General features: G+C 38.8%; 1 protein-coding gene across 1 annotated transcript; it reads left to right on the top strand.

Moving 5' to 3' along the window:
• The first annotated feature begins 2,276 nt into the window (after window positions 1-2,276).
• LOC124281245 (acidic mammalian chitinase-like) lies at window positions 2,277-12,227 on the top strand. Its single transcript, XM_046717276.1, has 9 exons — window positions 2,277-2,374; window positions 3,230-3,321; window positions 5,240-5,606; window positions 6,025-6,148; window positions 6,491-6,615; window positions 7,169-7,304; window positions 7,931-8,098; window positions 10,860-10,982; window positions 11,780-12,227. The coding sequence occupies exons 2-9, from the start codon at window positions 3,264-3,266 to the stop codon at window positions 11,981-11,983; spliced, it is 1,305 nt and encodes a 434-aa protein (XP_046573232.1). The 5' UTR covers window positions 2,277-2,374; window positions 3,230-3,263; the 3' UTR covers window positions 11,984-12,227.
• Window positions 12,228-15,959: the final 3,732 nt, after the last annotated feature.

The following is a 15,959-nucleotide window of genomic DNA, read 5'->3' as shown; positions in this document are numbered from 1 at the left end:
CAAGAGCTTTAAGGCGAAGGCATGGAGAATATAACAGTCCATATCGAGTGATACATAGTTTTGCAGAATGCAAATACAAGTACATCAAGGCATAGAAGATATGCTGACTGAGTTTGGTTTTACGCCGCTTTTAGCAATTTTCCAGCAAAGTCGCGGCGGGGGACACCAGAAAAGGGCTTCACACATTGTACCCATGTGGGGATTCGAACCCGGGTCTTCGGCGTGACGAGCCAACGCTTTAACCACTAGGCTACCCCACCACCCCCATAGAACATATGACGGTCCATATACAGTAATACATACAGCAATATCACGGACATCAAAAATGGGTTCAGCACACTGTACCCATGTGGGGAATCCAGCGAACGCTTTTGTGCAATTGTGATCTCAGTTTAAATGAGTGAGTGAGTGAGTTTAGTTTTACGCCGCTTTTAGCAATATTCCAGCAACATCACGGCGGGGGACTCCATAAATGGGCCACCAATAAGCTTCACACATTGTACCTATGTGGGGAATCGAACCTGGGTCTTAAGCATGACGAGCGAACGCATTAAGCATTAGGCTACCGTAGTGAATACGCTATAGTTTTTGTGGATAGTAACTACTTTATCGCTTGTACTTGAATAAGATGTAAAGGACACTACTGGGGATGTCTTAAAGCAGGAGCACGCTGGGCAGTTGACGGGGATTCCCTTGAACATATGGGACCGGTTTATTCCCGCTATGTCTGTATGCCAATGTTGTTTCAAGCATGAGGAACCCGTGAAGATCCGGGTTAGAATGGGTCTTCCAATGATTGTTGTAAGAGGCGACTAACGGGATCAGGCGGTCAGTCTCGCAGATTTGGTTGACACGTGTCATCGTATCCCAATGCCTACCTGCGCCTCCCTGGTGCTCAATGCCATATCCATTTGCAATATTTTTCAAAACACGATAAACAGTTGACAAAGGGATGCCTGTTCTACTTGAAATCACTTTAGCTGATCTGATGTCCTTGTTATAATACTCTAAAATCAACTTCCTCTTCTCTAAATCATCCATACTGAGGATCACTGAAAATGTCGTCTGCTAGCAAGTAAACAAAGGGGGGATAACTCTTCATAAACTAATGAAAAAGGATTAACGGAGTTGTCTCTCCTGAATGAAACCAAGCACTTGATAGCTGGTCAAGGTTGTTTATACTAGAAATCCCATTAAACATATTCCTCATATTCTAAATAATTTCTGGTCATACTATACTGTGGAATTGGGTAATGAGTGACTGAGTGGCCGATTGAGTGACATCGTACCCAATGGTGTGGCATGTCAACCAAGGTTTTCATGGTATCCCAATTGCATAGATTGATGCTCATGCTGTTGATCAATGGATTGTTTGGTCCAGACTCGATTATTTACAGACAGCCACCATATAGCTGGAATATTGCTGCGTGCGGTGTTAATTGACAAACAAAAAGCCAAACGCTTTCATGCAGTATTTCTTCACATATCTTGGTAAAATGATAGGTATGGTGGTTAATAAGTGCGTTTTCCACAAATATGTTTTCAAGTTTCCAAAACAACAGGAGAACATATACTGAAGACAGGGGTAGTGTTTATGTCTGGAGCAGATATTGAAAACAATGCTATTCTTTTTCACCAAACTTAGCAAGCAGATAGGTCTAGATGTAAACTAGCTTTTTTTGATGGTGTTGGACGTTTTACGGAAATATTTTGTTAGTTTCCTTGGCAACAGGTTTCATATATTTATTCACCACCAGTATTTAGAATGTTGATGCTGATGTATTATTTTCAGGTCCCTAATAATATAAGTTTGTAAAAAAGGAGCACTTGAGAACATAAGGAGCACTTGAAAAAAAATGGTTGTTTTGCGTTTAATGTTTTATTTTTATGTGAATATGAAAGTAAGTTTACTGGTGATCTATGGAAATTCCTTCTCTTCAGAAAACTGACTAAAAAGAAATCCTTCCAAGAATCACATATTCACTCTTGTACAATATTCAACCCAACATAATATTCATTGCATAATATAATTTACACCAACTGAATAAATTCCAAAGCCATGACTATTTTGGGACCAATTGAATTATTTCATGAATATTGTTTTATACCGATTGTTTAAAACATGTATGTAGTTGCCAATAAGTTTTATGTTAAAAGTATCAACAAAAAGAAAATCAAATAAGCATTAGGTGTATTTCAGCAGTGGGCGATTTCTTTGAGTGGTATCAAAACCTCCAATACTTGAAGTTATCCCCCTTCGTAAACAAACGCTACCCCATGTGACTGAGTTCAATGTCCCATTGTCAACACAGCAAATGCCTCACCAGGCGTTGTCACCAAGGTAGGAGATAACAACAGACACGTGAGGCCAAAGGTTGGTGTAAATCGGGTACGCCGATGAAGTTTATTAATTTGTCAGACCAAAGAAATAAAGCAAGCTTTGAACAACTGAAATAAATCTGCATGGTCAAAATATGCCATGTTTTAACGGGGTATAACTTGTATAACATCATACGTTTATGATCGTCAATGTGAAGATTTTTGCAATGATCCCCAATGTTGGGATATACTTTGTACTGTTCTTCAAAGGGAAGTATTTCACACCGTTCTACAATGAGGGGATATAGATTTAATACATTTTATGAATGGAGGGTATACATTACAGTTCTTCAGTTTCACACACATTTCCTACTGCTCAATAAGGACGGATTATGGATACGTACTTCTTAATATTCTCCAATGAGGGGATACATTTCATAACGTTCTAACCCGTGAAGATCCGGGTTAGAATTGATCTTCTAGGGGTAATGATGATTTTTATGGAGAAGCATGTACAATGTGAATGGAACAGCCCTACGATAAAACAAAAAAATAAAAAAAATAAAAGTAAAAATAAAAATAAATATATAAAATAAATAATAAAATAAAAAATAAAATAAATAAATAAAATAAAAATAAATTGATTAATAAAAAATATAAATAAATATAAAAAATGTATGTACATAGCAAATTGTAACACAAGCCACACCCCCCACCCACCCCCTCCTCTGCATGTCATGTACAAAATCAAATACCCCCACCTTTCCATGTTCAACATGGTAATTATTGCATAATATTTTTATGTACAAAATTACAATCAAAGCAAAAATAGAGTAACATATATAACAATCAGATTAATCATGCATAAAGAGTGTCCCATGCTTTGTGAACCTTTTATCTTCTTTTGTAGATTTGAAGAGTGAATACTCCGCATCTCGATCAGAATGAGGACTATACTTGCCCTGGCTGCAGCTGTCACCTGCATCTTGACGGGTGTCCAAGGTGATTTGGATAATTTCACATTAACACATTAGCACTTCAAAACCAACAAACATTAAATCAAATAATCTTGAATGTTACGGTTAACCATACCTTACACCAAACAACTTAGTTCCTGTTTGATTTTACGTTCTGATTGTGTGAGTGAGTGTTTGAGTTCAGTTTTATGCCACTTTACACTAGTGGTGGTCCGATTAATTGAAATAATCGAAGATTGGTCGTAGTGACTAAACGACCAAGCAATCGATCATAATTTCTCATAATCGAACACAACCAATTTTGGAACACTTGTTTTCATTAACAATATTTTTCACATGGATGGTTTTGTCTGTTACATTTTGTAAGCACTACAAGCTCGTTTCAAATCATGATTGAATTTATCTTAAAGGCTCCAAGAAATTTATGTTCCTAACATACTAGTCATCCTTTAAAGGTGTGAAATTTTGCCAAAAAGCCCCCAAAGAGCTTCATGTTGTTTTCCTTATTGTAATGAACCAATCATCAATTATGAGATTTTAACCAATTCCCAACACTACTTTACACAATATTCCAGTAATATCAAGTCAGATTACACCAGAAATGGGCTTCACACATCATACCCATGTGGGGAATCGAACCTAGGTCTCTGATGTGACAGGCAACTGCTTCAAATGCTAAACTAAACCATTACGCCATGTTGTGATAGGAGAAAAATGGAATGACAATCTATAGAATGTTTGAAATTCTTAATAAGGCCAGACCAATTTTATTTCTAGTTTTACAGATCCGCCTGTCATATTTTTTTTTAAGAATAAGAAAAAAAATAAAGTTAATTTTCCCCGCTCCAAAAAAATAAAATCCTTATGTTTTATTGGTCAAACATGTAAATTTACAAGAAATTTTTTTTAGATTGTGCTTTGCCAAATATACACGTCATAAATTGCCAAAAGTAAAATACTTTTAGTAATTTTTTATTTTTATTTTTTTTCCCTTCTGCCCTTAGGTTTTCTGAGGACAAAAATCTGTAAAACAAGAAATAAAATTGGTCTGGCAGGGCCTAAACAGAGTAGCTACTAACGTTTCGGTCATAGAGAATACTACACGAGGTCTCATTACATACGAATTATACGAAACGAGTGCCCTTCCTATGGTATCTGACCGAGCGAAAGCGAGGTCAATAACATAGGAAGATCACGCCAGTTCGTATAATTCGTATGTAATGAACAGAATGGTATTTTATTTATTACCCACATCTTACATGCATTAAATTGACAAAATAGCTTATTTTTGTTCATATTTTGGTTTCAAACGAAACCGGTTTCATAAAGAGGTTGCGGAAGAGTTTTGTACTGTAGTACAATATTTGCATGGCGTCACACTGTAATGGTGTCACTGCCTTGGTAACCGGCGTCACGATGCATGTCAGTTGTCATCGCCTACGCATTACAGCCTCCTACAGTAAACTACTCCGTGGCACTGCGTTTCTTGGTTTGCAGTTGCTTCATTCGGCTAACATCACTGGTGGAAACATTGCGTTTATGTGTTTCGATGGATATAATGTCTCAGTTCGACTCACAGTTAAACAGCGACACGGCAACGTTCGCGATGCTTTACATTCCCACAATGCATTTAGTTGTAGAATGAATGAATTCACGTGTTTGTTATGAATGAAAAAATAGTTACGTCAGAATGTGACCTAATTGAGAGGTCATCGGTTATCCAATCAAATCGTTAGAATCTCAGGTCAAGTCGTTACGACACAGGTCAACGCGATACGACACTCGTGTGACGTACGAGATTAGTATGCAACTACCCATACGTTGACCACGTGGGTAATAAAGTGACATATCCACCCACTCACTCACTGATCATGGTCTGTGTTTACTGACATTTGTACAAATTATTTATAAAATCCCAACTAACTTGAACACTCCATTCACAGATGCTGATTCTTCTCCAAGTATTTCAAGACAATACTCATTCAGTTCCTACCAGTCAAGGAGAGGTAACTCTCAACAACAAGTAAGGGGAGATAACTCCACATTCAACATTGTATGTTACTTTGATATGGATCACCAACCATTCACAAGCCCACTTCCTCCAGCGATGAATGTGTCACTTTGTTCACACATCATCTTCATGGTGACGTTCATCAAGGATGCAGAGATGATACCTCGTAATGTGTCCGATGAAGCTATCTACTACTCAAAAATTGCAACTATGAAGAAACTGAAGCCGTCCTTGAAAGTCTTGCTTTGCAATGGAGGCAACTTTTCCCAGGTTTTAAACACCCAAGAAAATAGGACAAAGTAAGATATAGGTCTTCGCAATTGTGTGCTAAAAGCTAGGATCACTATAAGGGATCAATCATTTGATGTTTGGGAGCTGGGGCCTGCGATTTTATAACAAAATATCAAACTTTTATTTTAAATTCCCACAAATGCTTGTAACAAATTCTGATGCTTCAAATTGTTGAAAATAAGAAATTTTCAACCACAATAAATACATTGTTACAAATTAAAAAAATATGTAATCCCAGAGTTTAAGTTTTAATGAAATATCAAGTGTTTTGAGCTGAAAAAGTATCAAGTTATGAAAATCAAGTGTCGAACATATGTACACAAACTTATTATCTAAAATTTTTTTTAGAAATCCAGAACATTTAATGTTGTAGTATTATCAGAACATCTAGTGTAGTATCTGTAATCGTATAGTCCGTGTGTCCAGATTTGCCAGAAGTACACTACCCTGGATGAGGAAGTATGGCTTCGATGGACTGGATATGGACTGGGAATTCCCCACATTCGGCCACCCTCCTGCACGCAGACACAATCTCACCCTGTTAGTGAAGGTCAGTCAAATTGGGTTGGTTTGGTGGTCGCAGGACAGAGAGTCCTCGATTTCCAAATTGAGAGTTTTTGCCTTTATATTTTCTGGGTCATCGCTAACATTTACAGAACAAACCCATTCTTTGAGAGGAAGAACCAAGCACACTTCAGAACATTCCAGCATGGAATGGAATTATTTTTATCAACAGCTAAAGAAAAATATTTAATTTCAAATATTTTCAAGAACAGATCTTTAAAAATATCATAGTCATCACCCAACAGTCAGAATATACAATGGCCAGATCCACACCAGTGTAAACCCAACAGCTGTCCTGCTCTAAAACATTGGATGTGTTTCTTTACAGACTATTAGGGAGTTGTTCGATGCAGACCAGGCACAGAATGGCGGAAGTCGTCTGCTGCTGTCCATGGCTGTCAGTGCTGGAGAGGGGATGATCAGCTCTTGTTACGAGGTGGCTGAACTAGCCAAGTAAGTATTGTTACGACTGAGTGAGTGAGAGTGATACAGTGAGGTTTAAATGTTACCCATGTTATTCAAGCCTAGGAAAAGTAGTTTGAGAGTTTATCGTTATTTTTAGGTTGATTAAGCAAACTCAATGTTAACCTGCATTTTGTTATTGTATTAATTGGTAAACTTTCTGAAAGGGCAACCTTCATCTAAGTTCCTGATGCAGAATGAACTTAGTTGATGGTTAACCTGTGAAGATCCAGGTTAGAATTGCTCTTCAGTAACCCATGATTGTCGTAAGAGGCGACTAACGAGATCGGGTGGTCAGGCTCGTTGACTTGGTTCATACACGTCATCATATCCCAATTGCTTAGATTGATGCACTGATCACTGAATTGTCTGGTCCAGACTCAATTATTTACAGACCGCTGCCATATAGCTGGAATATTGCTGAGTGTGGGGTTAAACAACAAACCAACCAACTAAATGAAGGCTGAGTCTATTTCTGAAGCTTAGTTGAAGGTTAAGCCTGTGGTCTGCCCTGAGGTGTCATCCAATGTCTGTTTGCTGACAGGTACGTGGACTTTGTGAACGTGATGACCTACGACATGCACCTGTACCTGGAAGTGTTCCCCTTCACTGGCCTCAACAGCCCCCTCTATCCCGGGGACGATGTGCTGGACAGGACCATCTTTAAAAACAGATACTTCGTATGTTTCATCTCGTGGGGTCCTGAGTTAAAATAGACACCCACAACTAATTGTCTTAACAGGTGCAACACTTTTCCTGAATGAAAGACACAATTGAAATCAGAGAATTATGTTTCTCTTCTTTGTCAAGCAGTGATTATGACAAAATAATCTCCTCAGATGAAACAATGAAAAATGCAAGTCATGTTTATTAGAAATCTTCATGTAATTTTAATGTTTCTGAAGCTGCGACCACCTCCATTATGTAGTGGCTAGAGCGTCCGCCCCGAGGAGCGGAAGGTCGTGGGTTTGATTCCCAGCTGTGTCATACCAAAAGATGTTAAAAAATGGTACTTGTTGGTCCCTGCCTGATGCTCGGCATTAATGGGTACAACAAGGACTGGTCGGCTCGGAGTCAGTATAATGTGTCTGAGTGGGGTATTCATGCTTCACTGCGGCATGGTATCTCAGTGAGCTAGCACTATAAAACCAGCTTAAGTCTGGGCTAGTACAAGCAGCCGCACATACACATGCATGCACATCGTCATATGAGCAAAATATTCTTAAGTATGATGTTAAACCCCATTTCACCTCACCTATTATATTAATAGAGCTATAGCTTCATTCCTTGATTTGCCACTGTCTAGGTATGGTCGGCCAATGAATGGGTTCGGCAGGGAATGAAGAAGAGTCAGGTGATGACGGGAATTCCCACGTACTCTCACACATACACGCTGCTGGATGAAAAGTCCCATGGACTCTACTCTTTGGCTAAAGGAGTCGGACAAATCGGGGACTTCCCTGCCTATGATACTGTGAGTATACAGGGTCTGTTGAGAAGCTGCTTAGACCTGAGCAAAATCACTGGCCTGTTTGGGTTCTTTAAGTGTTTCACACATATGTATGGCAGTGCCTAGGTGGATCCATGGGGAGGACCCTGGGGTCCAACCGCACAACTCCCTTCCCTTCAATCAACATTATGTGTTTGAGACACCAACTATCTGTTTGAGAGCAGATTTTGATTCTCTTTAATGATCAATGGAGGCCACCAACAAACAAACATGTCCTGACATACCATTGCCATGGCGAAAGAACCCTTCAAAATTTTAGTAATGACATTTTCAACAAGATTTCAGGAAATATGAGAGATTAGTTTTGAAAGGCAGTTATAACAAATATTGACAACATATTTGACACGAAAATAGCACCTATTTTGCTTTATGGTGCTGAAATTTGGGGATATACATATAGAGCAGATATTGAAAAGCTACAGGGCTCGTTCTTCAAGAAGTATTTAGGTTTAGGAAAATTTGTGTCTACAAAAGCTGTGTTAGGGGAGTTGGGCAGATATCAAATGGCTGTTAATTATTTTAGTCGTTGTATCAGGTACTGGTGTAGACTCATGAGAATGATTAGCCATAGGTAACCTCGAGCTTGTTATGAAATGCTTAAAGTCTTTGACGAAAATGGAAATGTTAACTGGGTTTCTCATGTTCGTTGAAAATTGTTTAAATTTGGGTTTTCTTTTGTGTGGATTACACAAGACTTTGGCGACGTAGATGTATTTATGACAACGTTTAAGCAACGCTGCAAGGATATCTGTTTCCAAACTTGGAGCAGTGATATTGGTAGTAGTTCTTTTCTTAAAGTTTATTCATCGTGCAAGTCAGTTTTGGAAACAGAAGTGTATATAACTGCATTGTACACTAATAGAGACTTGAGGCGTATTTTATGTAAATTTCGTTGCTTATCGCACAAATTGGGTGTCCAACAGTTGCGTTTCAATAAAGACAATGTCGATAGTACTATAGCAATATGTATCAAGTGTCATTTAGATGTCGTAGAAGACGAATACCACTTTTTATTAGTATGTCCTTATTACCATACAAGTCGGATGCAGTTTATACCTGGATATTATCATATAAATCCATCTGTCTTTAAGTTTAAGCAGTTGTTATGTACAAAAATATGAATGTTATTAAAAGTCTAGCAATCTATCTGAAGAGAAATCTACCTGTTTGACTGCTATATATTGATGTACTATATTTATGTATATGTATTGAATGCGCACAAACAAAAAATTATGTATTTTTTGTACTCTGGGCCATGAGACCATTATGCGAATAAACTCTCTCTCTCTCTCTATAACATATCCCTAAGGTACTGTTGTCATAGAAATAGAGTTCTATCACTATGGGAGGAAGAAAACAATTCCAAACCACTGTTATCCCAAATCATTCCTCTTTTTACACATTTATTTCAAAATTTTGCTGACCCAAACAATTACTACTTTAAATGGCTCAACCCATTTTTTTCATTTTTTATGGTGAGTGGCATTCTCTTCCCACAGAGGTTACTTGTCATATCTTCCTAAGAACCTCTGTTCTAATATGGCCATATTTCCCGGTTCTCGTAAAATCCCCTAGCGGCAAAAGATCGCAACACGAATTATCTCCCTTCTTTCTATCCAATCAGAACACGTGTTACATCGACTTAGATTCAACTTGACTAACACAAGCAAATGTGAGGCCACAAATATCCCCAATCTCCCGGGGACTTGTGTTGATGTTACACACAAGACGTTTAATGGCTAGCTTGTCCGTTGTCAACGAGGGCGATGGAGACGCCACTGATCTGCCATAACATGACTGAGTTCTGTCTAGAAGAAACGTTTGCGCATCGCGCAGGGGAAGAGGTTTAGTTTTCTCGAAGTATACAGAAATTACCGAGGCCTTGCGAATGATCACTTTTGAAACAACGTCGCTGATTGCACAACTAAATCTGATTGCCTCCAATCACAAGTCTTGAACGCTCACACCATGAAAGGGCCATATTAGAACAGAGGAAGATATGACAGGAGTAACCTCTGTGGGAAGAGAATGGGTGAGTGGGTGTGAAAACATTAAACGTAACATGTTATCAAATGATTCCTGCTAAGGTAAACTCAAAATAGATATGGTTGCCTTTCTCAAATAGATAAAATGGACGTTGTGGATGTGAGGAAAGAAGTTATTGACCTTGACAGGTACATGTATTTGACAAGCTGTTGCCAAATTTGTTACATTTCCCCAAGACAAAAAAAGTTTATCAACCACAAACTTTCATAACATCACTAGAAAGGTCAATAAATTTTGGAAAGTGAGTGAGTGAGTGAGTATGGTTTTATGCTGCTTTTAGCAATATTCCAGCAATATCATGGTGGGGACACCAGAAATGGGCTTCACATATTGTACCCATGGGGAGAATCGGATCCGGGTCTTCAGCGTGACGAGCAAACGCTTTAACGACTACTACTACAGACTACCACCCTGCCCCTACATTTTGGAAAGATGAGATCTTGAATTTATCATTGTTAGGGAGAATAAATCTCAGAACAGTAATATATTTTTTAATTCTTTTCCTTAAAATACTGTTTGAAATTTATGAAGTAAGCTGGTATTATTGTATTTATTTAACTTACTCACTCTCACACTTGCTCATTCACTCCCTGAATCTCTCACTCACTCAGTCTTGCTCTCTGTCTGTCTCACCCCCACTCACAGATAAATAACTTGATGTGTTGTTTTGACATTTCAGGTATGTGAGTTGGCTAAGAACACCAGTACAACCGTAGTGTGGGACGACCAGAGTAAGGTCCCCTATCTGTACCAGGAGGATCTGTGGATCTCTTACGACAACGTTCGCAGCGTCACATTAAAGGTAAACACCATCATGACATTCTGCCAATCTGTATCATAATATTCCCTCATGGGACTTTGTCCAATTTACAACTGGATGATAGGGAGGCATATGAGAAAACATACTGCGGTGAGATAAACGCTTTATAATCAGAAAATAATATTTTAGCGACCCAGTCATCCTTTGATCGTGAGTTTGAATCCCAGTCTACCCGATTACGTTTGGTTTGTCCTAGACTGCTTCATCACGCCTTCCTCCCACACTAGGGACGGTGGGGTAGCCTAGTGGCTAAAGAGTTCGCTCATCACGCAGAGGACCCGGGTTCTATTTCCCACATGGGTACAATGTATGAAGCCTTTTTCTGGTGTTCCCCTGCCTGATATTGCTCAAATATTGCTAAAGCAGTGTAAAACCATACTCACTCACTCACCTCTTGCAAAATTGTTTTTGGGTCCTATTTTCCCTGGGGAGATTATTCCAAACAAACATTTTTACCTAGGTGAATCCTGTAGAGGTCCATCCTGGCAGAACTGATTCCCTATAGAAGTTATCACTGTTGACATATCTCCCAAGTCACTCTATAACCTAGCTCTTATCTATCTCCTGTAACAAGTCTATGATCTCCTTGAGGGGCGGTGGGGTAACCTAATGGTTAAGGCGTTCACTCGTCATGCTGAAGACCCGGGTTTGATTCCCCACATGGGCACAATATGTGAAGCTCATTTCTGATGTACCCCTCTGTGATATTGTTGGAATATTGCTAAAAAGCGGAGTAAAACTATACTCAGTCAGTCAGTCTTCTCCTTGACCTATTTCAGACACAGTATCTGCTCCAGCAGGGGTTTGGAGGAGCCATGGTCTTCATGCTCAACGCCGACGACTACAGGGGATCTTGTGATGGGAAAACAAAATGGCCGCTGTTCAAAGCTATCAATGCTGCAGTGGCGGATTTTGTGCCTGAAAAGGGTGTCGAGGTTGAATATGATTTCAGGGAATATGTGGAGATTGATGTTAGTGTTTAATTGTACCTTACTGGTACCAGATCTTATTTTTGTGATCGTAAACATTTATATTTAGAAAATACATAGAAACGTCTGTTTCCCTTCCCTGTACATCTAAAGGAAAACCCTCTATTGCTGACAACAAAGACTACATCCCTAAATGGCTTACTTCTTGTAAATGTAATATAGAACAAACTTTATGGAGAACAACTTCTTTTTATTCGTGAGTGCGACATTTCAATACAGATTCTTGTACCGTTGTCAAGCATAATGGGACATTTCTGATGTACCCCGCTGTGATATTGTTGGAATATTGCTTGACAACGGTACAAGAATCTGTAACGAAACGTCGCACTCACGAATAAAAAGCAGTTGTTATCCATAAAGTTTGTTCTATATTGTACTTCCCAACTTCTTAAATGCCACTCAAAGAAGTTCTCGTAAATGCATTCTTTGCGCTGGTCCAACTTATCCATGTTTGCCAGTAGATGTCTTCCATTTTGATGAAACCTTGAGCACAGGTATGGTGCAGACAAACTCAGACACATGGTCAGGGCAGATGGGATTCAAACCCCAAATCATAGGTAGGTGGTCTGCGCAAGGGATGTAACTCTACACCTAAGACCACAGCCAGATATTCATTCAATTAAGCCCATTCCAAGAGATTACTGGTTTGTCATTTCATCTTCAATAACTGCATCTTGGCAAAATAATTGGATAATGAAACTACAGGTAGACACATGTACTCTACTTGTCCTGTAGTAAACAAACATTTTAAAATTCGTCGGCGTTGTCGCAGAGATGAAGTTGTTTTAACTCGCCTCAGGCTGGGACATTGGGGATTAAAGGCATATAAAAGTATTTTAGATAAAGACCTATCTCCTCTGTGTGAAAGCTGTAACTTACACTGCCCAGAAACAGTTCAGCACTACCTCATTGAATGTCCAGCTCATGAAAACCCACGTAATGCTCTTAAAGAAACTGTGCTTAACAAAACCAAAAATACTTTTACAATGAACACAATACTTGGTGATAATTTAATGTATGGTTGCATCCAACGAGCTGTTTTAGACTTCCTCGTTAAAACGGGTAAGTACGACAGAATTTAACTGAACAAAAATATAACAGATTGTTAAGTGTTGGGCGCATATAGGCCCAAGGTCGCCCTAAAACCTTACCTACCTACCTACCTCTGAGCCAGTAAAAATGGTTGCTGGACAGTACTCTGATACTTCCTGTTATGGGATAGGACCTTCCGTTGGGTTTATTGGAAGAGGGTCCATTTTATACATTGATTCACATTCCAAAATGTTTCTGTGTTTTATCTGTAGTCATTATTATATATTTATACTTTATAAAGTGTTCAATTCATAATTATGTTATTCACATAAGCTTGAATTAAGAATTTCATCATGACAACTTTCATTGAGTCAAGTATTCTATTGTTGATCATATTCTATGACAATGTTTTATACTCTCCAAATAGAGTGAGTGAGTGAGTATGGTTTTATGCCGCTTTTAGCAGTATTCCAGTAATATCACGGCAGGGGACACCAGAAATGGGCTTCACACATTGTACCCACTCCAAATAGAACAAGGAAATGTCAACTGTGTTTATATATGATCAAATATTGTTTATGTCAGTGAACCCTGGTTACAAATATTGTGTTTTATATAACCTACAGTGGATACAGATATTGTGTTATCTACCTCTAACAGTTATACCATGTACAAACCTTGCAAATACTGAGTTTATAAACCACTAATACACAGTTCATTAACACATATACTCACACATTTTGTGTGCTATTTTCATATTCACCATAGATTTTATTTCTTGGATCTATTTTAATAAAAAATACTCTGTATGTTTTTGCACTTATTCTTGTTTTAATTTACATTCAATAAATGAATCATTTACCTGCAATAAAACACGACAATCTATTGAAACTGAAATGTTTCATGATGATTTTAAGGGGAGGTCACCCATTTTGTTCTGAGGTGAGGGGTGGGATGGGGGTTGTCAGCAATTTTGTAGACATGCACTAGGGGGGGTCAGCAGTTTAAAACATTGAAATGTGTTTAAAATTATGCTTAGAAATTATGGGAAGAGGAGGGGGGGGCATTGATTTTGTACATGACATTTTGAACTTATTCACTTATTTTGAACATTAATTTATTAATTATTATTTTATTTTTTTTTGTGGGGGGGCATTCACATTGTACAAAATCATCATTTCCAAACACACACCCACCCCCACCCCACACACCCTTAAATTATAAATGGTCCCTTACAACCTGGCCTTATGGGGATTCTGGGCTAGAGTGAGTGAGTATGGTTTTACACTGACACCAGATATGGGCTTCACATCACACATTGTACCAATGTGGGGAATCGAACCTGGGTCTTCTATGTGATGAGCAAACACTTTAACCACCGCCCCTCTGTGCTCGAATTGATCCCCAGCAACCAATGCTGGTTTAAGAGGAAGCCAAATGAGTGGCCAGAGACAATGACTTGGTTGATTGTGTGTCAACAATACAGGGAATCGTAACTCAAACACGATTGTAACTGGCATCAAAGCATAAATTGTCAGTGATGGGGACCCAACACTATATAAGAGGAAATATCCTGCTTTTTGTATTACAAGCCCTTCTGTGTGTCTTCATACCCAAACAGCACTGAACATTGCTCACAATGTTGTCCCTTGATTTTCTCATCCATGCTTCTGTGACATGGCTGGAATATTGCTGAGAGTGACAGTAAACTGCAATCAGACCAACAGCTGCTATAAACTGATGGCACTGCACTTGGCAATATTCCAGCTATATGGCAGTGGTCTGTAAATAATCAAGTCTGTACAAGACAATCAAGTGATCAACAGCATGAGCATCAATCTATGCAATTGGGATACCATGAAAACCTTGGTTGACATGCCACACCATTGGGTACGATGTCACTCAATCGGCCACTCAGTCACTCATTACCCAATTCCATAGTATAGTATGACCAGAAATTATTGAGAATATGAGGAATATGTTTAATGGGATTTCTAGTATAAATAACCTTGACCAGCTATCAAGTGCTTGGTTTCATTCAAGAGAGACAACTCCGTTAATCCTTTTTCATTAGTTTATGAAGAGTTATCCCCCTTTGTTTACTTGCTAGCAGACGACATTTTCAGTGATCCTCAGTATGGATGATTTAGAGAAGAGGAAGTTGATTTTAGAGTATTATAACAAGGACATCAGATCAGCTAAAATGATTTCAAGTAGAACAGGCATCCCTTTGTCCACTGTTTATCGTGTTTTGAAAAATATTGCAAATGGATATGGCATTGAGCACCAGGGAGGCGCAGGTAGGCCCAGAAAATTGACTGTCGGTGACAGGGGGCGGCTTGGTATTCTTGTTTCGAAAAACAAACGAAGGAGTTTAGAAAACTTAAGGCTGGATATGATTGATAGAGGAACTGTGGCTTCTGAAAGGAGACAATTAGAACTGAGCTGCATGCAATGGGTTGGCCGAAAAGTCGAGGAATTCCATCACCGATCATGAAACCTGAACAAAAGGAGCGAAGGTTGAACTGGTGCTTACAGCATAGAAAATTTTAACTGGGACAATGTGATTTTCTCAGATGAAAGTTCTGTGTGGTTGTTTCCTAATACACTGAAATACTGGACCAAACAAACTGAAACTCTTTGTATCAGCGCCCAAAGTACAGTCCGAAATTTAACGTGTGGGATGGCATATCTGTGTTAGGGGCAACGCCCCTCTGTGTATTTGAAGGGAATATGAACAGTGAGCGGTACACAGACATTCTCGAGGGACATTTACTTCCATCTGCTCACGTGTTCTATGGAAATTTTTGGATTTTCCAGCAGGACAACGACCCAAAACATCATTCAAAGCATTCACAGGCCTGGTTTCGGACCCAAAATATGACATTATTAGATTGGCCAAGCTATAGCCCTGACCTAAATCCAATAGAAGATGTTT

The sequence above is a fragment of the Haliotis rubra genome, unplaced genomic scaffold (assembly GCF_003918875.1).
Source record: "Haliotis rubra isolate DU_JTF1 unplaced genomic scaffold, ASM391887v1 Scf108, whole genome shotgun sequence".
Taxonomy (NCBI): Eukaryota; Metazoa; Mollusca; class Gastropoda; order Lepetellida; family Haliotidae; genus Haliotis; species Haliotis rubra.
Note: the sequence above shows the minus strand (reverse complement) of the source record. Positions and strands in the feature narration are given on the sequence as shown.

What these genes read in the sequence shown, in the direction of transcription:
- LOC124281245 (XM_046717276.1), top strand. Translation starts at nt 3,264, where the DNA reads ATGAGGACTATACTTGCCCTGGCTGCAGCTGTCACCTGCATCTTGACG. An exon ending in ACCCAAGAAAATAGGACAAA is followed by an intron (nt 5,607 to 6,024) that starts GTAAGATATAGG and finishes CCGTGTGTCCAG; the next exon opens with ATTTGCCAGAAGTACACTAC. An exon ending in ATCTCACCCTGTTAGTGAAG is followed by an intron (nt 6,149 to 6,490) that starts GTCAGTCAAATT and finishes GTTTCTTTACAG; the next exon opens with ACTATTAGGGAGTTGTTCGA.